The 24912-nt window shown below is 33.8% G+C and overlaps 2 protein-coding genes across 3 annotated transcripts; both read right to left on the minus strand.

Annotated features, from left to right (window-relative positions):
* Positions 1-11302: 11302 nt before the first annotated feature.
* LOC108985517 (death-associated protein kinase 1-like) lies at positions 11303-17887 on the minus strand. Its single transcript, XM_018957847.2, has 3 exons — positions 17184-17887; positions 16146-16729; positions 11303-11414 (listed from the first exon to the last, which is right to left on the minus strand). The coding sequence occupies exons 1-3, from the start codon at positions 17869-17871 to the stop codon at positions 11346-11348; spliced, it is 1341 nt and encodes a 446-aa protein (XP_018813392.1). The 5' UTR covers positions 17872-17887; the 3' UTR covers positions 11303-11345.
* Positions 17888-19695: 1808 nt separating this feature from the next.
* Positions 19696-24888, minus strand: LOC108985531 (protein SIEVE ELEMENT OCCLUSION B-like). 2 transcript variants are annotated; one of them, XM_018957873.2, is made up of 6 exons: positions 24518-24803; positions 24275-24367; positions 21653-22101; positions 21216-21313; positions 20984-21114; positions 19696-20420 (listed from the first exon to the last, which is right to left on the minus strand). In XM_018957873.2, the coding sequence occupies exons 1-6, from the start codon at positions 24689-24691 to the stop codon at positions 19956-19958; spliced, it is 1410 nt and encodes a 469-aa protein (XP_018813418.1). In that variant the 5' UTR covers positions 24692-24803; the 3' UTR covers positions 19696-19955. The 2 variants fall into 2 exon arrangements, with proteins under 2 accessions (XP_018813418.1, XP_018813420.1); XM_018957875.2 differs by having other exon boundaries at positions 19732-20420; positions 24532-24888.
* Positions 24889-24912: the final 24 nt, after the last annotated feature.

A 24912-nucleotide genomic window follows, 5' to 3' on the forward strand; every position in this document is an offset into this window, starting at 1 on the left:
TAAAATTTAAAAAAATTAAATTAAAATTTAAAAAAATTAAATTATTTATTATATTTAATATAAAAACTTAAAAAATTTATAAAGATAAGATAAAATAAGACAGACAGATAATTTTTGACTCCAAACGGCTAGTCCATTGCATTTCACATCAACGTCTCTTGTTTCGCGGCCTCAACCTCTTTTGGTTTATCTACTTCTTGGAGTTTTTCTTATAAAGTAGCCTACACGTGCGGGCGATCCTCTCCCGTGTCTCCATTACTCAGAGGACGTTGATTGTGGGCTTCACCTTGTTTTCGCGCAGGCTCCCTTCTTGCTGAAGCACAACTATTTGAGAAATTCTATTTGTAATACTAAGTGGAGGATTGCGCGTGTAATTTAATTGATGAATAAAGTAAAAGAAAAAAAATATTATTTTTAAAAAAATATTATTATAATTTTAATTTTTTTTTAAATATAACTGTATGAACTTACATGAACAATCTCTAAATGAAGATTGTATATAAATTAACTTATATATAAATGAAAAATTCTATTTACCATTCTTATAATTACCATCCCTTCATCATTCTTGATAGTTACACAATTAATTAGACCCAGTCATGTGTGACTATCACCAGAGATATAAAAAAGAGAAGGAAAAGACAAAACCTAAATATTAGAGCAGCATAATCAACATGGAATCAGCAACCTTAAGCTACAAGATTACTAAGATATAGCTACTACTACTCGTGGCATCATAGATGGTTCTGATATGCAGGCACATCCATCATCAAATGGACTTCCTACTTGTAATGTCTTTTGTGATTAATTTACTAGAAAGTCCTTATCTTAGTTGAGTTGTAATGTACCTTTATATAAATTTAGAGTTTGTTACATAGCTGTAAATAATTTGGAATATTCGATTGTTCTCCAGTTTGTTAGGATTGCTTTACTTCTTTTAGTATATAAGCAGCACCACCTTGTAATACAGTACAACATATAGAATGAAAAACATTTTTTCATCAGTTTTCTCTCTGCTATTTCTTCCTCTTCTTCTCTTTTCTTCTTATTCTTACATGGTATCAAGAACCACATAGTGAGATTTTTTTTTTCTCAATGGCTACTGATCCAAAGACTTCAAACACTTTCATTTTCTGGATTTTACCAATATCATTAACCCCTATTGATTGCAAATATGTTTACAAAACCAAGTATCATTTCAATGGTATTGTTGAGAGAAAGAAAGCAATGTTAGTTGTTAAAGGCTTCACCCAGCAGAAGGGGTGGACTATTATGAGACCTTCTCACCAGTTGTGAAGATAGTTACTGTCAAAACCATTCTAGCCTTAGCTGCAATTAAATGGCGGTATCTACAACAATTTGATGTTAACAATACTTTTTTCAATGGGGAGCTCAAAGAAGAAATATACATGAAAATGCCACCTGGCTATTGCAAGGGTAAACCTGGTCAGGTATGCAAGCTGCTCAAAAGCCTCTATGGACTCAAATAGGCCTCACACCAATGGTATGACAAGTTTCTACCTATTTGATTCAATTTGGTTTCACACAGTCCAAGGCTGATTACAGTCTCTTCACTTGCATCACTGATACCACATTCACAACATTACTAGTCTATGTAGATGACATAGTAGTTGCTAGCAATTCCCTTGATCCAATCTTTGCGCTTAAAACATTTCTGAACAACCAATTCAGAATTAAAGACCTTAGACCCTTGAGATATTTTCTTGGCATTGAGGTTGCTAGATCTCCCACTAGTATTCACCTTTGTCAAAGAAAATACATTTTAGATATCCTTGCTGATTTGGGTCAATTGGTTTCTAAGCCTTCAAAGATTCCAATTGATCAAAACCATAAACTAAGCAAATCCACAGGGACTCCTCTAGCTGATCCTACTCCATATAGACAACTCAATGGACACCTACTTTACCTCACCATAACCATACCAGATATCAACTATCTTACTCAGGTTCTCAGTCAATTTATGGACCATCCTTCCACCTCTCAGCTTGTTGTTGCTCACAAGGTATTGAGATACCTTAAAAATGCACCTGGTCAAGGGTTACTATTGTCATCTACATCTTCAATCCAACTGAAGGGATACTGTGACTCAGATTGAGCCTCATGCCTTGATGCTCGAAAGTCAATTATTGGCTACTGCATCTTCTTGGGTCATTCTCTCATTTCTTGGAGATCCAAGAAACAAACAACTGTGTCAAGATCATTTGTTGAGGTAAAATACTGTGCCATGACCTCCATCACCACTGAATTCACTTGGCTGAGGCACTTATTTATTGACCTTTCCAATCCCTCATCCACAAGTTGCTGAATTGTTTTGTGACAACCAAGCTGCTCTACATATAGCAGCTAACCCAGTTTTTCACGAAAGCACAAAACACATTGAAGTGGATTGCCATTTAATCAGAGATAAAATCCTAGAAGGCAGTATTCAAACTGCTCATGTCTCAACACATTCACGGCTTGCTGATATCTTCACTAAATCTCTTCCATCTTATCTTATTTATGCACATCTCTCCAAGATGGGAATAATCAACATCTATTCTCCATCTTGTGGGGGGATATTAGAGTAGTATAATCAACATGGAATCAGCAACCATAAGCTACAAGATTATGAAGATACATTTGCTGCTACTCGTGGCATCATAGATGGTCTTGATATTCAGGCACAACCATCATCAAATGGACTTGCTGCTTGTAATGTCTTTTGTGATTCATTTACTAGAAAGTCCTTATCTTAGCTGAGTTGTAATGTACCTTTATGTAAATTTAGAGTTTGTTACATAGCTATACAAAATTTGGAATATTCGAGTGTTCTCCAGTTTGTTAGGATTGCTTTTACTTCTTTTAGTATATAAGCAGCACCACCTTGTAATACAGTACGCCATGTAGAATGAAATAACATCTTTTCATTAGCTCTCTTTGCTCTTTCTTCCTCTTCTTTTTATTCTTACACTAAAGTAGGTAAAAGGTACAATAAGTTAAGCCAGACATGCAAAGGAGAAAGGTGACAGGGACATAAAACTGACAAGAGATCAACTACTCCCAAGGGAGCCTCAATAAAAAGGGGATTTCCCTACATGCACTATAAGCTTCTAGGGGGTTCTTGCATGGCTTCTTTTATCTTTTCCTTGGGCACTCCAGAGACATCATTTTCTTTCTTTGGCTCTATCGACTTTTTCACCTTTTAGCTAAAGCGAAAAATGATCTTTAACTTCCATTATATTGAGATATACGTGAGGCCATGAGATATTGTACACATAATCAAGTATAATGGATTTGTCCCAAAACACTCATTGGACATAGGCTTTATAACGAACCACTTAAATTTATGTATTTCTCTCATTTTTATTTCTTACACTTTATTTATTGTTTACTTTCATGGATGAATGCAAGAGCACCGTATCAATGCCCAAGACACTATCATGGGCCATACAATCACACCGTTGGGCTCTAGCCTGAACCGAAAATTGCATAAATAATTCCTTTATATGGCATTCAATGATTGAATAATAAGTAATGAATGATAAAAGATTTTATAATTATTTAACGACACGTTAGAGGATAATAGGAGGATGATGGAAAAAGTGATGGTGTAAAGCACTTCTCTATATAAATTAGGATCAATGCCCCTCAAGTTTTCAAGTGAAAGAATGATAGACATGTAAAATGAGCCTACAATACTTATTGCTCAATTGCTTTCGAAATATTAATATAGACAACAATAAATATTGTAGGATCCACTTTATATGTCTTTCTCTCATCTCACTTGAAACCCTCAAATTAAACAAGAACATTGGGAGGGATATTTCTTGCTAGGCCCATTCTAAGTATACTTTGGCACAATAACCTAGCCCGCCCTGACCCAAATCTCATTCTTCTAAAGGCCTCAAGGTCGTTAACAGGGCCAGGCCCATGAGATCACACCAGTGGGAGAAGGGTATGAAACACAAGAAACCATACGCCAGGGATAGATGAGACCCACCTACTCTGACAGTCCCCATGACGCCTTGCATAAAGGATTTACATTATTGTGCCAACAGAAGACGCGCGCGACTCTCCATTCTTTGTCAGGGGACTAGAAGTGATTGTCGCATTCACCCACCTCTGAGACTCATCCAGGGAGTTACGTCGCATTAATGATGCAAACCTAGGAGCCACGTCACATTAATGATCCAGCCTCAAAATTAGACCACATCACATTAAATGCTCGTACTATGGCAAGCATGGGCGGGACGACTTAAACCTGACAAGGTACCCCCAAAGGATAACATCGTTCTCCTATCGTTAGGACTCGCCCATGGGGCCACGCCGCGTTAGAGGCGCAAACACTGGAGCCATGTCATATTAATGACCTTGCCTCAGAAGACCATGTCACATTAAATGCCCATTAGCTCTTTGTCATGTTGGAAAACTTCTTACTCAAACTATCTCATTTTATTCATAGCATGCGTAAATAAAAAATAAATAAAAGGGTTAGGAAATTACCTCTATAATTTGAAGAACCCATCTTCATTGTGCACTCTAAGGTAATTGATTTTGAGAGAGGAAAAACTTCTCTCTATCTCTAACCATACATTATAATAGAATTCAATGTGCTAACTCTATTATATATAGGGTGAGAGAAATGGCTTCGTCATATGTTAATATTTTTTACTCATCCCATTATGAGTCCAAGACCAATATAAGATCCATGCTAATCCATAAAAAATGGATAATGTTGGGGATCCCATTGGAGCATCCTGCTCCAATTTTTTTTTTTACATAGTGATTAAAAAAATGTTGTTTAATAATATTTTGAATTTTCTTATTTTTTTAAAAATATTTAAAAGTGTTAAAAAATAATGTGAAAAAAATATTTAAAAATGTTTTTTTTTTCACATAATTTTTTAACACTTTTAAATAATTTTTAAAAAAGAAGAAGATTCACAATATTATTAAACAACATTTTCTTAATCACTACATAAAAAAAACTAAAAAAAATAAATAAAATTGGAGTGGGATTCTCTAATGGGATCTCCCCCAGTGGGATCCCTATCATTTTCATAAAAAATATAACAATCTCCCACTTGGATAGCATAAATCACTCAATCCCAAGATGAAAACCAAGCAAGCATCTTCGTAACGTAACAAGTCCAAAATGTGTTTGCAAGTATTTAGTTATGCTAACCATACACCAACAAGATGTACAAAGCTCAATAGGAATTCACAATCATGTGACTCAGATAGATGAGATGCAAGTATGATGGAGAAATAATATGAAATAGTGGTCAACACTCACTTTCATAAGAAGCGCAACAAGACTTAATCCGAATGTTTTGTGTTAAAACTATTATTTCCATAAACAAAATGTGCACACAATAACATATGGAAACATAGTCAAAATTCACAATTTGCATATACATATAGAACTCCCATGAACTAAATACAACATAAGGTTCAAACAAACCCAAATTTGTTACATGCTCCAGAGATATTTTTGGAGCCAAACATTTTGTCAATAGATGATGAACATATGTTCTGTGAAAATGTGCCCAACACATATATGAGACTCAATCACTCTCTCTAACAAACAAGTATTTAATATCGATATGCTTGGAGCATGAAGAGCTCCTAGAATTTTGAGAGAAAGAAATTGCCACAAAATTATCACAAAATATCTTTAGGGGTCTCATAATGGTATACACAATACCCAACCCTAGGATAAAATTTTGCAACTATATAGCCTGACTTGTAGTCTCATAACAAGCAACTTACTTTGCCTCCATAGTTGAGGAAGCTATAATTGTCTATTTGACACTTGTATAAAAACAACTACTCCTGCCATCATGAACACATAACCTTGAGTTGATCTCCTGTCATCTAAGCAACTTACACAATCGACATCAGACTATCCAACTATATTTAGAATGTTGGATTGCCAATATGTTAGAAAAAATCTTTAGTGCCCTCTAAATACCTTAGTACATTTTTAGCAGGTTTCTAGAGATTCAATCTAGGATCACTCAAGTATCTCTCAAATACATTGACAACATAAGTGATATCAGGATGCATGCATGCATGCTTATTCATACATCAAACTAGCAATAAATGAGGCGTATGGAATAACTTGCATTTGATTTCTTTTTGAGGTATTGGGGTTTAGCCAGTCTATCACCTTTCACAGTAAGTGCTTTTCTTGGAGAACAATCTTATATATTAAACCTGTTTAAAACATGGTCGAAGAAGAGTGCCACTGAATCTCGGAACAATTTGTGTACCTAATATATAAAGGCTTCATAAGATCATTTATGTCAAAATGAGAAGACAATATATGATTTGTCTCAAACACAAGCTCAATGCCATTTGCTAGAGTAATTTATCATATATATACAAGACTAGAGAAAACATACTTACTCCCACTAAGCTTCAAATATATACTTTGATCAACAAGATTCTCTTTAAAAAAAGAGCTAACAATCTCTTCAAACTTCAAGCACCACTACTTGATGTTTGTTTAAGCCCATAAAAACTGATTTTTTTTTTTTTTAGTTTGCACACCATATGTCACATTTCATTTGTCATCATCAAAATCCATAAGTAGATATAGAGTTATATAATTAATGCTTGAAATGTCACAATCTCTCTCTTTTTGATGATGACAAATACTTAGTAAAATGGCGTTATACTTAGTAATGTTTGAACTCCCCTTAAAAATGTTCATTACCGATGCTCATATAAAAAATTTCTCCATAGTAGAGCCTTACTCAGCGAGTTGAGCAGGCACATCTACCCTTAAAGCTAAATCCAAGTTTATGATAGTTAAATTGATAGTGAGAGATTTGTATCAATCTTCCTAATTGGTTCCAGTTAGCGTCTTGATGGCAGATAATTATAAAGGCATAGTAAAATTGCCAAAAGCTGAGGATAACACAAAATTTATTATGCATACACAAGAGGTATGCACCCATAAATATCCTCATAATGAAAATATAATTTGCATCTCAAACAAATGCTAGAATCCGAATGAGACAATCCAGAATTCTCAAAATTTGATGATAATACAAAAATTTATATGCATACACAAGGAGTATGCACCCATAAATATCCTCATAGTGAAAATATAATTTTCATTTCAAACATGATTCCCAAAGGTTGAGGATAGTACAAAAGTATCATGCATACACAATAAGAATGCACCCATAATTATCGCCAAGATGAAAAACACAAAATCGACTCTTACTCATAATCATGTCGAGATTTATGCTAGAGTTTGAAAAACATAATGGACTCCTACGCATGTTAAAACAAATTAAACAATTAAATGCAACGACTTAAGATTACCCTTTTATTGACAGGATACGCATGACTCATCAAGTGAAAGATACTTAATAATTTTCTTTATCTTCCTAAGCATTCTCCCAAATTATTATTCCCTTACCGGATGAAAATAATTATTCATATGAATCTTAGAAAATGACAGGTATTCACTGACAAGTTTCATTTTTCATCCGGCCTTGTTTGCATTCAAATTCCATCTAAACTCATCTCATCTCATGATTACAACTTTATCAAATTTTCACACAAAAGATAATAAATAATTCAAATTTTCAAATCTTAAAACAACTTTTTCAAATTTTCACACAAAATATAATAAATAATTCAACTTTTATTCCACTATTCACAAACCATCTAAACTCATCTCTGAATCAAAACCATTCCAATATCCAATTATAAACAACAACAAAATCCAATTATCCATCATGATGTATTCCATAATAGGTGAAAACATATCCAATCAAAATCGTTGATTTTGTCTATCTTTCATTATTTATGCATGCAAACAATGTACAAATCTTAAAAAGAATGCATGCAAACATGCCCAATATTGCAAATATGCATTATTCAATTATTTATTAAGAAATAAAGATGACAGGAAAATAATTTTTTTATAATAATAAAATATTATTATAATATTGGATCGGATACGAACTAGATCTGAATCCAGACAGACAACCGTCTCCCATTGGGCATGTATGAAACAGATCCATGCAAGATCCTGATCTAATATAACCTTCTACTAATTCGTCATCATGGGCTAAATGAAAAGGAAAAGAGAAGTAAAAGGATAGTCAACAAGAAAAAAAGCGAAGGCATTTGGGTTGGGCTGGGCGACTTGCACAAATATTTGTGGGTAGTCACTAGTACAGGGCTGGACGACTTGGATATTAGTCCATTATATGAGAAGTATTACCGATATAAAAAAATTTATATAAAAATAAATTTATAAAATAAAATAATTTTATATGATTCGTTTAATTTATTTTCTGATAAAAATAATTTTAAATTATTATATATCATATCAAACTATATTATTTTATAAATTTATTTTTAAATAATACTACTATACCTCCTCAACTTATCCGCTTGGTGCATTTGCCCCTAGTGTAAATTGTACTTTTCTTTTCTTTTGCTTTTAAGTTTAAACATTTTTTAAAACATGTTTTAAATGTTTTTAAAAAATAAAAAAATATCAATACACTAATAGTAACTTTCTTAACCATTAAACAAATAAATAAATAAATATATAAGCGGTCAAAATGAAAGAATAAAATAAGGCGATGTAGTAATATTCTTCTTTACTTTTATTTAATTTATTTGTGGCTAGAACATTTTTTCCATATATAAATATATATGCAAGTCCACAGTTTAATTTTTTTTTTTTTAAAAAACGAAAACTCTACGTACCCAACACACGTTTCCTTCCGCGAGATAGAAGAAAAAAAAGTTTCCTCTCTTACATGAAGATGCAGCACACAACGTTGTCAACATCTTTTTTGATATTCTACCAGCGTCAATTTGAGAAGACCGGCATACCCCGACGATGAGATACTGACGAGCCCATTTCCGGCCACCACCGCCGGCGTACACTTTTTTTTTTTTATGGTTTCGATTTGAGGTTCGGTGAAAAATGGAGAGAAAAATATATATATATATATATATATATATATATATATATATATACTTAAAAAAAAACCATGAAACCGTAAAAAGAAAAGCTATGAACATAAAGAGTATGCTCGGATACCAATTATTGGAAAAATACTTCCTCAAACTATCTCATTTCACTCGTAGCATGTGTAAATAAAAAAACAAATAAAGAGATAAGAAATTATCTCTATGCCTAATTAAATAACCCATCTCTATTATGCAGTACTCTAAGGGCTTAACTCATATTAACTCATCATTACAACTTTTTCAAATTTCAATACAAAATATAATAAATAATTCAACTTTTTCAAATCTTAAAATAATAATAATATTAAAAAATAATATTCTAACAATATTTTATCATCTCAACTCAACTCACTTCAACATCCAAACACAACCTAAGGTAGCTGATTTTGAGAGAGAAAACTTCCTTCCGTCCCTAACCATACACCATAATAGAATTCAATAGGCTAAATACTCTATTATAATATAAAAAAAATTTAAATTAAGCCTTACACTCTTGCACACCACTTAAAAATATATAATTTTATTTTTTTATCATTCCCTTATATATAGAGTGAGAGAAAGGCTTCCTCAGATGTTAATATTTTTAACCGGCCCATCCCATTATGAACTCAAGACCAATATAAGATCTATGCTAGTCCATAAAAAATACATGTCAAGTGCAAATTGTAACAAGATTTTCGTACACGGATGAAAAAAAATAACTGTACGTCAAAATATTGTTTATAAACGGATTAATATTAAAAAAAAAAATATGTTCATGAATTTCAAACAAGCTAGCCCGCGTCTTAATTAATTTGTATAGATCAATATAATTGATACATTTAAACAAAATTAGGAGAAGAACAAATTTAAGAAAATGGGTGGACGACATCGTCATCTATAAGCTGGGTAGTTTCGATCGAGGACTAATTAATCAAAAGTACTACCTCAACATTGCCACGTTCGTTTGTTGTTTCCGTTGTATATGTTCGTAATCTTTAAGAAATAGAAATTAAATATTTTAACATTCTTGAATTATCATGATCTTTCTTAATCTTATAATTTAAACTAGTAAAATTAGCATTAATTGATCAGATTATAATATAAATTTTTATATATTCTCAAATAATAACATATAACCTTTAAGGCTGATTAAAAGAATACGATATATACGTGATTCAATCTTAATCATGACGACCAATATTTAATTACGCTTAATAGATGGTTCAAGTAATCAAAAGTTTAATGATTAATTTATAAGGCCATTTTCACAATTTAAGGTGTAAATAGCATTGATATGCGCTCATATATACAATTTGTTTATATAATTTTTTTCGATTTCATAATGATTTCTGCTTATTCATTTGTTAAGATATATAATTTTAAAAATTAAATCTTTGTTTTATTTTCCTATGAATTGAATTGTTTATATATTAACATCAAATTTATAACGCGCGCTATTAATATAATTGATGTGTATTTACATGAGTTTCAAATGTGTTTAAACTGTGAATGCTAGCATAACTACGGGGTGTACGTTTATAAGTGCCTTGCACGTAGCACCTTATAATTAGTATATATGTGTATATATATATTATCTGCGTAAACTTAATTAGGATGCTCAGGACCTTTAAAAAAAAAAAAAAGAACTCAACTCAGTTTTTATAATTACTTGTTTAATGTTTTAAATAGTACTACATGTGCCACCATGGAAACGTTCCACAAACCCCCACAAATGACAAAAGTAACCATGCATGCCTCAATTTTTATTTTATTTTTTTGTCATTATGCATGCCTCAAATTAGTCAGCCTATTATACGAAGACGAAGTTGGTAATATATAATATATATAGCACATGACATGCACACGCACCTGCACGTACTCCATGCATATACCACAATTACTTTTAATATAATATGCTTATAATCATGATGGCCATTGGCTTTATCAAATATATTGTTTAAGACTTTGACTCTTTGAGAGCTTCGTTATACATGATAAATTATCCAAGGAATCATGCGTGTCCTTTAAGGCCAGGTCGGCTATAATCAAGAATCGTCTGAATATAAAAATGACCATAGGGAAGAAGGATAAGCCAATGATACAAGCGGGAATGGCAACATCTAAGGAATGTGCTAAGACAGCATACGTGCCTGTGATAAATGCCAGCACCATTGGTATCATGGATGAAAGAAGGACATAAAAGGCTAGTTGATGAAAAGAGACGCGCGCATCATAGAGATTAATATTTCGAGGTATAAGTGCCAGGAACATGTGGAGAAATACAGCAGAAGTAGATAGTACCATGGCTAGGACATCTGTAATAATGAATGCCTTGAAAGCAGCACTTGTTCTCAAAATTGCAGAGCCAGCTGGTTGTGATTTTTCACCTCCACCAACGAAACCCCCAGGCATGGTAATACCTGCAGCAAATGTCACAGTTGTAATTAGTGCAGCCACTACCAAATGACTATCGGCTGCTTTTCTCCCGTCCTCCTGCAACTGATCATACTCCTCCTTCGTCTTCTCTACAATATCCTTCTTCTCCTCCTCCTCCTTCTTTATCGCTTTCTTCTTCTCTTCCTTCTTAACTTTTTCTATTTTTTCATCGACTTCTGGTACTCGCCCATTTGGTGTAAAAGATACTTTCTTGAATATATCCAAACTCTTGACGAATATTGATTGTGCCGAATTATGAGCATTTCAAATTAGTAAATAGCTAAAGAGATGTTATTTTTCAATCTTTTAACAGATAAAGAATGCGTATTTTACAATTAAGACATTTTATAAAAATAATTGTACAAATTGATAGGACTTGATATAATATGTTAGATGTAAAACTCTTTTTATTTTTAAATGTCACATTTAACCATATTAATATGTGAGTTTGTGAAATTAGTAGTAGTCCACAGGTCTTAAAAACTTGTAATACTACCAATAAGGGTATAACCGGTCTGGTCTGGTCTAATTTTGGACAAGATTTAGGATCGAACCAGTATGTACCGATTTTACATTTTTAAAAATCGATTAATACCCACCGGTTACCCCTTAAACCAGTACATCTGGTTTTACCGATTTCGGTCTGGTTCAGTCCGGTTTTTCGATTTTAATAAAATGTAAATTTGTAAAAAAAAATCTATTTCTTAAAAGAAAAAAAAAACTGCTTTAAAAATAGTATTAACTATATCATTATTTCATATGTAATTATTTAGTATACTAATTTATATATAGACTTGAAGGATATTACTAATAGTAATATAGTATTGGACTATCAATATTAGGCCATAAAATGTAAATTATAATTAATATACATTATATACTAATGTATATTAGTTTTATTAATTTACTAATATATTATGTACTTATCAAAAAGAATATATTCAGAATTTATTAGGCCATAAAAATTTGTTAATAATATTTGAGTGATTTTCTTTCTTTTTTGGTAAATAATATTTTAGTGATCTTATTTACAAATTTGGTATATAAATTCAAATCTTTTGATATTTAGGATTTTTTTTTCAATTGATGGGATTTATCAATTTTAGTTTAAAGTTTTACAATTTCAGTTTATTTTTAAATTAACTTATATAATTATATATAATATTAAAAAAATAATTTAAAATATATATTAGATAGAACGGATCTGGTCACGTCGGGCCGGGCCTAAAAAGTCTAGAATCGGAACCGAACTGATTCCGGCCGGTTTTGCCATTACGGAAACCGGTTCCGGATCGAACCGGACCGGTTTGGTCTGGTCCTTTTTTTTTTACACCCCTAACTGCCAATATTATATAGTGGAAAAAAGTGCTTGGGATCTCCAATTCAATGGTTCCCCACCTTTTATTCTTACTCAAAAACTCAAAATAATGAAAAAAAGCACTCAAAATATGGAATGTTAACTCTTTTGGGGACATATGCATAAAAAGTTTGTCCACTTAGCTAACTCAACTTCAATATCAATTTCCTTCTAGTAATTCTTCTTATAAAGAGGATATTATTAGGGATTATCTTAATGAACAATTAAAGAGAGGAAATCTTGTGGCGTCAAAAATCCAGAATCCAATGGCTTACCACCACTAATTTGAACACAAAATTTTTTCATGTCATCCACCATGCAAAGAACTAAAGAAGAATGAATAATATCAATTGTCTGGAAAACTTTTCAAATCAATGGGATTCCAATCCTGAACATTCAATCAATGTTTCTTGACCATTTCAAAACAATCTTTCAGTCTTCTTTTCATTCCCATTCCTAAGGATTTAGCTAATTTGTTTTGTGACAAGATAACTGACTCAGACAACACCTTTCTCTATGAAATTCCTTTTGATGATGAAATACTCTCCACCATCAAACAAATCCCCTCCTCAAAATCCCCTACTACTGGTGGATTTACAGGCTTTTTTTTATAAGCAATACTAGGACATAGTGAAAGATGATGTTAATGCTGCCATAAAAAGCTCTTTTATTTTTGGCTATCTTTTAAAAGAGATGAATCACACTCATATAGTCCTAATTCCAAGAACTGATTCCCCAAGCACATTCTATCAATTTAGACCAATTAGTCTCTCAAATGTTTGTTATAAAATCATTGCAAAAATTCTCTCCAATTCATCTCTCCTTATCAAACTACCTTTCTCCCAAGAAAAGTTATCCAAGAAAATATCATCTTAGCACATGAAGTCTTCCATGTGTTGAAAAATAAAAAGGGGAGATAAGGACTTATGGCTATTAAGATAAACATGGAGAAAGCTTTCGATTTCATGGAGTGGGACTTTTTGATTGCCATCCTTTCTAGCCTTGGTTTTCATCACACTAGGATCAATTGGATTAAGGAATGCATCACCACAATCTCCTATTCGATAGTGACCAACGAGAAACCACATGGTTTATTTCACCCATCAAAAGGACTAAGGCAAGTAGATCCCTATCTGCTTTTCTTTTCATCCTAGGGAGTGAAGTCCTTTCAATGCTCATTTGCAAAAAGGAACAACTAGGAAGTGTAAAGGGTATTAGAATTAGTAAAAATGGACCATTTCTCTATCATTTACTTTTTGCAAATGATCTCATCTTTTGTGGTTCATCTTTAGTCCGAAATGCTCAAGCTTACTCTGACTTCCTTGAACTGGACTCCTCTTGGACAAGTCAAAAAATTTACACAATCAAATCCTCCATCCAATTTAGTAGAAATAGTAGACAATCCATCACTAAGGAAGTAAGAGAAATCCTCAATCTCAAAATTTTACCTCCTAAGATCATATACCCTGGCCTTCCTCTCAACTTTGGCTCCTCAACTCAACATCGCTTTAAGGAGATTTTAGAAAACATCCTTAGTAAATTAGCTGTATGGAAAACAAAACTCTTATCACAAGTTGGTAGAACGACACTCATCAAATCAATTGCTTATGCCATACCTTCCTGCACTATGCATGTCCACCATTCGGATCCAAAAAAATATCTCCAGGAAGACTGACAAAGCCTTAATTAGATTCTGATAGGGTTTTGATTCTAATAAAATTCATAACTTCACTCCATAATCCTGGAACTCCATCTGCACACCCAAGTCAAGAGGTGGTCTTGGTATTAGATTAGTGGCTAACTTTAACAAAGCCTTACTGAGCAAATTAGGTTGGTATCTGATTAGTGGAGAAAACATCATCTGTAAATGCGCATTGTCTAAAAAATACATGAAAAACTCAACTCCTATTGGCATTCTGCTACAACAAAACCCATTGATTCCAGATTCTGAAAAGGTATGATGAAACAAAGAAATTTCATAGCTTATAGTGTCTACTTCTAGATTAACAACAGAGTTTATACCAAAATTTGGTTTAACCCCTGGGTTCCCACATTAATTTCATCAACCCCAACGCCATAGTCCTCTTATACATTGCAAGACCCCTAATTGAGAGTTTCAGAACTAACATCGGAGGAACCTAGGAGATGAAATACTCTTGTTTTCCAGGCTCTTTTCTCATAAGAATCAGTTGTTGAAATCCCAAAAATTCACCTCAATTAGTATCATTTCCATAACCAACCAGATACCCCTAAATACATCATTCTTCGGGTAAACTCTCTGTTAAGTATGCTTATGCTACAATTACTCTCCAATCCAATGGTCACAATGCCTCTCCTTCTTCCCTTAATTGGAAAAAACTATGGTCTTTAAAAATGCAAGATAGTTTAAAAAAATTATTCCATTGGAAAACCTTAAATGACATTTTGCCAACTAGGTCTTTGTGAAGCAATTGTATTTCCTTCACAAAAGATTAAAAACTTTGTCCTATCTGAATATGATTTTGAACCCTACAAGCAACCTAAATCTGTCGACCAGTGAATCTCACCCCTTCCAGATATTTGCTGTTCTAGCAATGGACAACCTTTGGTCCACTAGAAATAAGATAATCCACAATATCACAACTCCAACCAGTGAGCAATTTGTCAAAAGGACCATAGAAACCTACAAAGAACATTGCAAAGCTTGGACGTGGAAAATTGCTGAAATCACCCTTAAATGGATCCCACCTTCACCAGAAGATATGTTTTCAGCAACATTTGATGTAATAGTTAGAAAAAAAGGCAGCACATCAGCAGCAGTTTGCAAATCACATAATGGATCCATGAGATTTGTGATAAACAGATTCATAAGCAACACTAATCCCAATCAATTAAGGAGATCAGGCTATGACAACTTTCATAGGAGTTCAAGAAGCATATTCACAGCAGATAAAAAGAATCATCATTGAAGGTGACTCCTCAAATGCCATCTCATGCATCAATCAACCAAAGAAAGCAAATAATTGGGAGACAAAATGCATAACAAAGATACACGGTTTCTACTAAAAGACTTTGAAACTTGGAGCGCAGTCAAGATACATCTATCCCAAAATTGATGTACGCATTCTATTGCACAATGGGTACATTCCAACACTGAGTTTAGAAAAATTCCTTTAATTAAAATCCCACAATATTTCTTAGACTCTCACAGTGGAAAAGACCTCGCTTCCCCCACCCATGAAGTTGATCTGTATGATAAGTTTAGTTAGGAAGTTTTCATGTATCAAACAGTTGCTTTTATTAATGAAGTTCCTTTGCCAAGAAAAAATAATAATTTCTTATTTTTGGGGTATGAAAATTAAAAAGATATATATGTTACCTTTCGGGTTGAAACGTCTGCCGCGGTTAAAGCGATTTCCCAAGCATGAAGGTTTTCATTGTTAAAGGCCATCTGATCGACTCTAGGGTCAAAGAAGAGATTGTCTATGCCATTCGTAAGCCGATGATCATTGGTGTCGAGCCAATAGGAAGAACGTCGGAGAAGATGATGTAAAGGTGTATTCCCGTCGGCGTCCTTTTGATTCAAAAGATTCCCGAGAGACCTATTGTCCAGGATGGCTCCGATGATCAGTTTTATATGCTGATAACCTTTAAAATCATCTAGAACGGGGCCCTCCGCAGCAAAGTGGAGTGCATTCCAGCCTCTGTTGTCAACCAATTCACAACAATCCGGACAGCTTGATATAATTTTTTCCATGACCATATGATGGCCATGATGAGCTGCAATGTGAAGAGCAGTCCTACCCTCCGTGTCTTTCATGTATGCTACATCTCTATAGTATTCCAGCAACAGCTTTGTTGACTCATTTTTATTGTAGTGTGCAGCCAAGTGAAGCGGAGTCCAACCTTTCTGGTCTGCTTCTTTACTTATACCTCCGATTTTTTGAATTAGTTTGATCACTTCTAAAACACATAGATCAAATGATCATTTCATAATTGAAACTAATTAGCATCAAGGACGTACTTGTTACGTGATAGAAAACAAAATTCATAACATGAATAAAATCTCAATCCGTACGTGTCACTTGTTATTGTTAATGTTATTATGTGGTTGATCTAGATGATCTACTTTCTTTTGAAAACTCATAATTAACGTCGTTAATTACACTGCCAAATTGTCAATTATCAGCCTTTAGGAAAATAAAAATGTGTCAATTTTCCTATAATGTATATTCCATGAGTTCAATTGCGAAAGGTGTTGGGAACAAGTGATGATCCAGAGACAAACAAGAAGTAGAGTAGCTGAGGTAAATGATAAAAAAATCGAAAATATAAGCCTAATAATATTTTACTATTTAAGCATTACTATAAACCGATTGAACCATAGAGGCTAGAATGCTGAAAAAAGCAGTAATACCTGGTTCCTCCCAACATGCTGCAGCATGCAAAGCCGTTCTACCAAGGGGGCCATTATAAGCTGGAGATTTGCAGGTGTTTATAATTTCGGACACCATAGACTGAAGTTTTCTCTCGGCGGCCATGTAAAGCGGAGTCTCACCAGCAGCATTATCAAAATATGAAAATTCTGGGTCTTCTACCATCAATAGTTTAGCCGCCTCTAGATGATTGTAGCGCACTGCCTCGTGCAAGGCCGTGTCTTTTTCTTTGTTCGTCATCCCCAGCATCTCTCTGGCCGATCTAAACCCGCTCTCGAGGTCTTGATATAAGATATGATAATTTGCTCGTTCAAGAAGGAATTTAATTACGGCAGTATGTCCGTATCTTGCTGCAATGTGCAAAGGAATTTCATCATTAGCATTGGCTTGCCACAAAAGTAAAGGATGTATTTTGAGAACTTCGTCTACAAAGTTGGTTGGTGACTCTGCTCCTGCAACAAGGGCTGTAATATAAATGTGAAGAACAGTGTTTTTGTTTGGTGTTAGCTGGACATTAAGATGTGTCCCATGAACTTTAAAGAACTCAATGTTTCCTTTTGCTGCAGCTTCGTAGAATTCCGGATCCATGCAAGTGATGCTCTCTCTTTCCCTGGGCTGATTGGTATTACCAGATGATCCCGAACCTTCAAACGAACTGGAGGCAGCCATTTTGATATGTAATGAATGTTGATATTGTCTCTGCACTTGGATTAATTGATAGTTTCTACGCCTCAATTTATACTCTTCATTCTGCATTTCGTGTATGAATTACGCAGGGCGAGTTCACGTGAAACACATTAATACTATTCTCGCTAATCCTAAAAAGCAATCATAGCGCATGGAAAAGAATCCCATTCCTTTTTGAGGAATAAAGAAATCATTGGGAAATAATTTTAACTTTTCCCGTACAGAAGCAACTGTAACTTCTATTAATTTAATTCGATGTCAGCCCATTTGTTCAATTATTAATAATAGGAAAAAGCTACTGTGACCGTATTTCACTGCTGGTCAATTTTTTTTTGTTTAGTAATTAAATAAATAATTTGAAATATATTGATGTATTTTTTTTTTATTTTTAAAAAATATCGAAATGTATTACAAAAATATAAAAAAAAAACACTGGACAGTACGCCCAATAGTAAGAGTGAGGCGGCAAAGTAGCCCCACTCTTAATAGTAATTAAATACATTTTTAAAATATAGTCAATATCACACTTTTTTATATTTATCTATTCTATTTAAATTCAATCTTTACATTGGATTAGCCATTCATTTTCTATATTTGGTGAATCAATTGTGATTCTTTATATTTGGCCAATCACTGTAACAGAAATTTAAATTATTTTGAAAATATCCAATCTAATATAGAGTATTTTTTATACAAATTATTTAAATTTTAACTATCTTTTAATTTTGACCAAGCCAATAAAAATGCTCTAAGAATGCCTCTATCCTCTCATGATCTGCAAGATCTCTCTCTCTCTGGTTTGCTTGTCAATTGGATTAATATTGGAACATAATTAACTACTGCACGCGTCTCTGCCCAGATTGCTTGCCAATGAGCTTTGGAAGGCTACCTAGCTAGCTAGCTTGCTTTTCCAAACAAACTAATACCTCCAATAAAAGCAAAGGATAGTTACAAAGTTGTTCATAAATGAAATAAATAATTACAAAGTTTGTAATATGCTTGGGGTTTTTATAATAACTCAATGAAGTATCTTGCCTTAAAAAAAAAAAAAAAAACCTTTTTGAAAATTATCATTTGTATAGTTTTGGTAATGCAATATATATATATACATTGACATTTGGGCTGAAATTATTATTTATTTAATAGTTTAGGGTGCAACTTAGTGAAGAATTGGTGGTACTTTGTGGATGAAAAGTGAGATTACCCCTTTCACCGCAAGAAATTCGGTTTTTTGAGATGAAAATTTGTGTTCAAACGGCATCGTTTGTTTTCAGGAAGCATCTCATCTCATCTCCCCTCATCATTACAACTTTCTCAAATCCCTAGACAAAATAAAATAAACAATTCAACTTTTTCAAATCTCAAAACAAAAATAATATTAAAAAATATATTCTAATAATATTTTATTCAACTTTTTAATTTTAATCTCAACTCATCTCTGAAAACAAACGACATCTCATCTCATCTCTAAAAACAAACGATCCCTAATTTTTCGTCCCTAAATATTATATGAGATGAGAAGTTTTTATTGCAATTTTATCCCAAAAAGCCCATCCCAAAAGAATTTTGGGATGAAATCAAAAAATATTTTTTAGAACGAAATTGAGTTAGACCGTTCTTACACATTATAACGTGTTCGAATGTGTTTGATCAGCTTTCGAGATGAAAAAATACCTGTTCGAACAAGTCTTGTTCAAATAGAACTTAGAGATTTTAACGGTACATACCATAATGTAGAATGTTTTTTTTTTTATTTTCTATTTTTTTTTTCACATTTGTGGCTTTAGAGAATGTTTGGATTTTAAATTTTAAAACTAACAAGTTTATATTCTACTGCAAATATCAATAATACATGCTTATTCACATTAGTTAGTAGTTTTTTATTTCAACACAGATTCATACCATGATCATGTAATACAAATCCCAGCTGTATGATTAACATGGGAAACAAATTTCGATCATGTCCGTGCACTTTCCACGGTCAAGCTCATCTCGTTTGTATGCATAAATGCAACACACATTATCCCACATCATTATCCCCTCGCACATATTCCTTCGTCTTTGCGCTAGTGGCGTTGACAACATTTAGAGGTAGGTACGTGCACACAGAGACAATGACAGGCACATCTAGAAATGCCATCGACAAGAACATCCATCTTTTTCTTCCGGAAGCAAGGGAAGGAGTTTATGTCCTTTATTTGCCCCAGTAAAATACATTGTTCTACCCTCACTTTTGCGTTAATCACCACAAGAAGTGCCTCGTGCCTGAAGTGCCACTTTTCCTTGATGAACTTGATGCCCGGAATAGGTGAAAATTTGTGCACAATGTACAATGGCACCTCAGAGCCGCGGCTTCTAAACTTCATTTCAATGTCGGGGGTCGCCTTGCCCACAATTGGGATCCACACAATCTTACCACGATTTCCTATCTCTTGATGGAGTTGTTTCAGTGTCAAAAGATCATTCTCGGAAACGTCTGGGCCCGAAAAAAGCAATAGCACGTACTTATGCTTCAGTATATCGAAGTTAACCTGTAATTTGTGCGATATAATTCTGACGTTAGCACCGGATTCAAGTTCTAACTGATGAGATACGTAGCTCTCATTCAAGTTAATTATTCTCTCAGATTGGTTGATTTGTATATCAGCTAAGCTATAGCTAATTATAAATGGTAATATCATGTCTAGTTTTGGATGGACATGCATGAATTGATCTTATGCAGGGTAGTTTTTATTTCTGCATTGGGATACAGGGCAGCTACCATTGGTTCTTTATTCGACTAATTTATTCTGGATTAAATGTCACAACTCATAAAATAATTGTGGTTTTGGTTAAGAACTGTAGAGGATCTGATCAATTATAAGTATTATTCTTTGAGGTAATTACTGCCTAGTGCTTCTTAGTTAATCATGATCTTATGCAGAAAATACTACTAAATTTCCAAAAGCATTGGCTATAAACAGTACTGGCCTACTAGCATTAGTAAATGAGGCACCCTAAGGGACATGATCTATTAAAGAAATAAAGCAATAAGAAATAACAGTGTCTTCGTAATAGTTAGAACAATACAAAGTGATGGGTAAACAGAGCAAACCTCAGTAGAACCGTCAATGAGCAGCTGCATATTACTCTTGCCATAACACAGCGCTTTGATCACCTCCGTGATTGTGGGGTGCGTTTGAAATTGATTCTCGAGTATCTGATAAGCCTCAGTCTCAGTAGCCTCTACAAGCATTAATTAAACAAGATATAAGATGCAAGAGAAGAGGACTGCATTCTTTTTAGAACTCGGGCAATTATGCTTTTCTTAAGAGTGAGTTGCTAACCTATTTGTTGTTTGCAAGTATTTAATTGCATCTTAAGATTGTTGAGGATGTGATCAAGATTGTAAGCCAAGCTGGATAGGTCGTCTACTGCTTGCTGCCTGAAATCAGGGCATCCATGGTCATTTAATAGTACTGCTATATATGGGATTATATATCAGGTACATATATAACTTCAAATGAACCTTTATTAGTTCTAATTCTGTACTCATTGATTAGAAACTGCACAGCACTCTCCGTTCAGAGAGATCCAACAACATTGGAACCATGGATAGAAGAGTAGTATTGTGTTAGCATTGCCCGCACAAGGATCGATAGCACAAGTAGAGAAATTGTCCGAATATTTCATTTTTCCTAAAACCCATATTCTTACACAAAAATAACTTCGAGTTAAGATTTTGAAGAGGGAATATTGCAATGGATCGACAATGAGAACTTACTGATCATCACCAGTGATGCGAGTCATCTGAGTCGAACAACCCACAACAGTTCTGATGACCCAATAAACATGAATGGGGATATGGTCCAAGGCTTTTGACAGTGCTGGTACATTCTCTCTACCATAGTTAGGAAGCTTCTCCAACTCAAAAATGCACCTAATCACTTCCATTGTTCCCTTGATCAGATTGATAAGTTCAGTAAATGCTTGCTGGTGTTTCTGAAACTGTTTGCGCCCTACTAAGACTGGTATTTGCTTCAGGGATGCTACTGATTTGGCTAGTTCGTCGGAGGATTGCAACTGCACAAGGAACCAGAATTCTCCAAAGCCAAAAGCAAATGCCGCTAGTGTCATCACAGCCCTTGCATCCCATGAGTAGTCTGATAACATGCGAAGTATTGACAGTGTCGTTTCGTGTGCATTTACCTCACCCGGAGCGTTGCAATCCATCTATAATTAATTACATATTTATTTGCTCTTTAATCAATGATATTCAAGGCAAATATATATTATATTTGAATAAATTATGCTAGTCTTCTAATTAGTAAGCCATTTTAGTAAATTAGTGTAAGAAAAAAAGGCTTTAAATAAAAGTTTGGGCCAAAATATAAGGAAAATTCTATACACCATACTACCATCCTAATAAGAAGATGTGACACATTTATCACCATTGAATGATCATTTATTGGATGTTTTTTATCATCCTATGATGATAAATGTGTCACATCTTACTTAATTGGATGAAAGTAGGATGTGAGTGTGGTGTATAGTATTACTCATAAGTAATAGACAATACTAGGGTATACACTAAATGTGCATTCCAAATATGCATATAAGTACAATTGCATTTTTTTTTTCTTTAAAACATTATTTAAACATCTTTAAACATTTAAAAAATTAAAATATACTGGTGTGCATATTTAGTGTGTATATTTAGAGTGCATATTTGGTGTGGATATTTGAAATGTACATTTGGTATGCATAAAAAGGATTTTCCATCCAGGATAAGATTTTAGACAACAATAACTTTTGATCCAAGAAGATTTAAGTGGTCATTTAATAAGTTAATATTTCAAACTGAATATCCAATGAATTTGTATCAGTAAGTTAGCCAAACTCTTTCCTTTAAAATGATTACTGAGAAAGTTAGAAAGTGGGAGAGTGGGTCTCTCTCTCTCTCTCTCTCTCTTTTCCTTTTATGAATGATAGAAATTAAGCACGCCCATTACATTCATAGAGGTTATATATATATATACATGTTGTATTTGAGCAGTGAGGTGATCTCAGATATTCTATGAATAATAGTAAAAAATAATAAATAATAGTGGAGTATTACTACCCAAACTAGCCCATAATCACCAACTTAAAGAAAACAAAAGGAGATGGAATTAAATAAAGCTTAAAGTTATGATAACAAAGGTAATTTAAAACATTAGTAAGATTAATTAAATAGCTACTGTAATATGTTTGTAAGATTAGAGATCGTTTTAATCATTCACTATTAGCATGAACATTATGGTAAAATAATCAGTCATTATTAGATCATGACTGTCCTCGCACCAGAAAAGTTGCAGCAGACAGAGATGTATGGGCTGGTTCTGTTCGAGCTATTCAAAAATGGACAGTTGAGGAAGATTGTTTCTTAGTTTTCTGGGACAAGGCAATGCAAAAGCTTGAGGTAGAAGAGCTAGAGATAGTAGCAGTGGTGATGAGATCATTGTGGCAAAGAAGGAACTCGTTTATTTTTGAAAACATCTTCAATGGACCTGAGTCTTTATTGAGAAAGGCAAAGACAATGTTGGATGATTTCAAAGAAGCTCAAATAAAGATTATAACTCCAGTAGAGGAACCAAGACAGCTTGAAACTAGTGGGAGCAGTAGAGGAAGTCATGTGCTATGGAAAAAACCTGATCAAGGAGGCTTTAAAGTAAACTGGGATGCTGCTCTCAATAGTAAATTTATGGGGCTGGGAGTGGTTATAAGAAACGAGAAAGGGGAGGTTGTGGTATGTGCTTGTAGAAGGAGATTGCCTGCAACAAATTCTGATGTTGCAGAAACTGTTGCCTTATGGTTTGCAGTGGAATTATGCTGTGATCTGGGATTTAACAGAGTCACTTTCGAAGGAGATGCTCAATCAGTGGTCAAAGATGTTAATAGCAGGGAGGAAGATTTGTCATGCAGAGGCCACATTATAGAGGATATAAAAACAATCATGGAAGGTCGCAGTGCTTGGATAGTGCAGTTTATAGGACGAAAAGGAAATGAAGTAGCTCACTTACTTGCAAAACATGCTTTAAATTTAGAGTTTGATAAGATATGGATAGATGAATGTCCTGATTTTATTTTTTTACAAGTATGTAAGGATTTAAATTGTTCAGGTTTACAGTATAATGAATGAATACACGAGGTTTCTTTGGTTTCAAAAAAAAAAAGTTGCAGCAGAAAAAAAAAAATTAAATAAGAACTAACTAACATGATAAAGTGGTAATATTATTAATTTATATGTATCTGGTGGGTTCCATATATGAATCAACCATGCACCTTTGGTTAATTTTGGTTGTCTACAATGATACAAAGCATTACGACGGAAATTGTAACTTTAAAAGAAAAGCCAAACGCTGACCTTGCAGGAAATCTGCTTAAGTATACAGAAGGGGGAACTGAAACTGGCACTTGGGGTAATGTCCTCAACGTTTATCAGAGGTGCTTGGGTACCCTGCGCGCAGTAAGCTAGCCGTAAGTAAAAAAGAATGTACTCACCTACAGCTCTGGCATGCTGATAAGTTTCAAGAAATCTAAGAGAGATCCAAATGAATCAAACAATATAGCCAGATTCATGGATCGAATAAGCAGGACGGTAGTGTACCGGCAGAAAACTACCAACAATAGGGGCGGTGTGCTTAAGGATGTCTTCAACCACAACGGAAAGGGACTCGGCGTCAATAAAATTTCCATCACCGGTAACACGGATAGCAGCAACTTGATTCATGATCTCCTCATCCAGCTTGTACGCCATTGATGCTTCCGAGCCGCTGCCCATGTTGTGCTAAATATTAAACAAGTCAATAAGAATAAAGTTCGAAACTAATTTTCATATTTGTGTGTACATATATTTGACGCAGCCTGGTTTTTTTGTGACGTTGCAGTCTTGCAGATCAAGCTCTTTAATTGATTAGGTGCAGGAAGCCGACAGATGATGCTCGTGTTTTTTTATGCAAATTGCGTGGCCTACTACCAACCATGGAAACCGAGATAACGAGT

The sequence above is a fragment of the Juglans regia genome, chromosome 7, assembly GCF_001411555.2.
Source record: "Juglans regia cultivar Chandler chromosome 7, Walnut 2.0, whole genome shotgun sequence".
Lineage (NCBI taxonomy): Eukaryota > Viridiplantae > Streptophyta > Magnoliopsida > Fagales > Juglandaceae > Juglans > Juglans regia.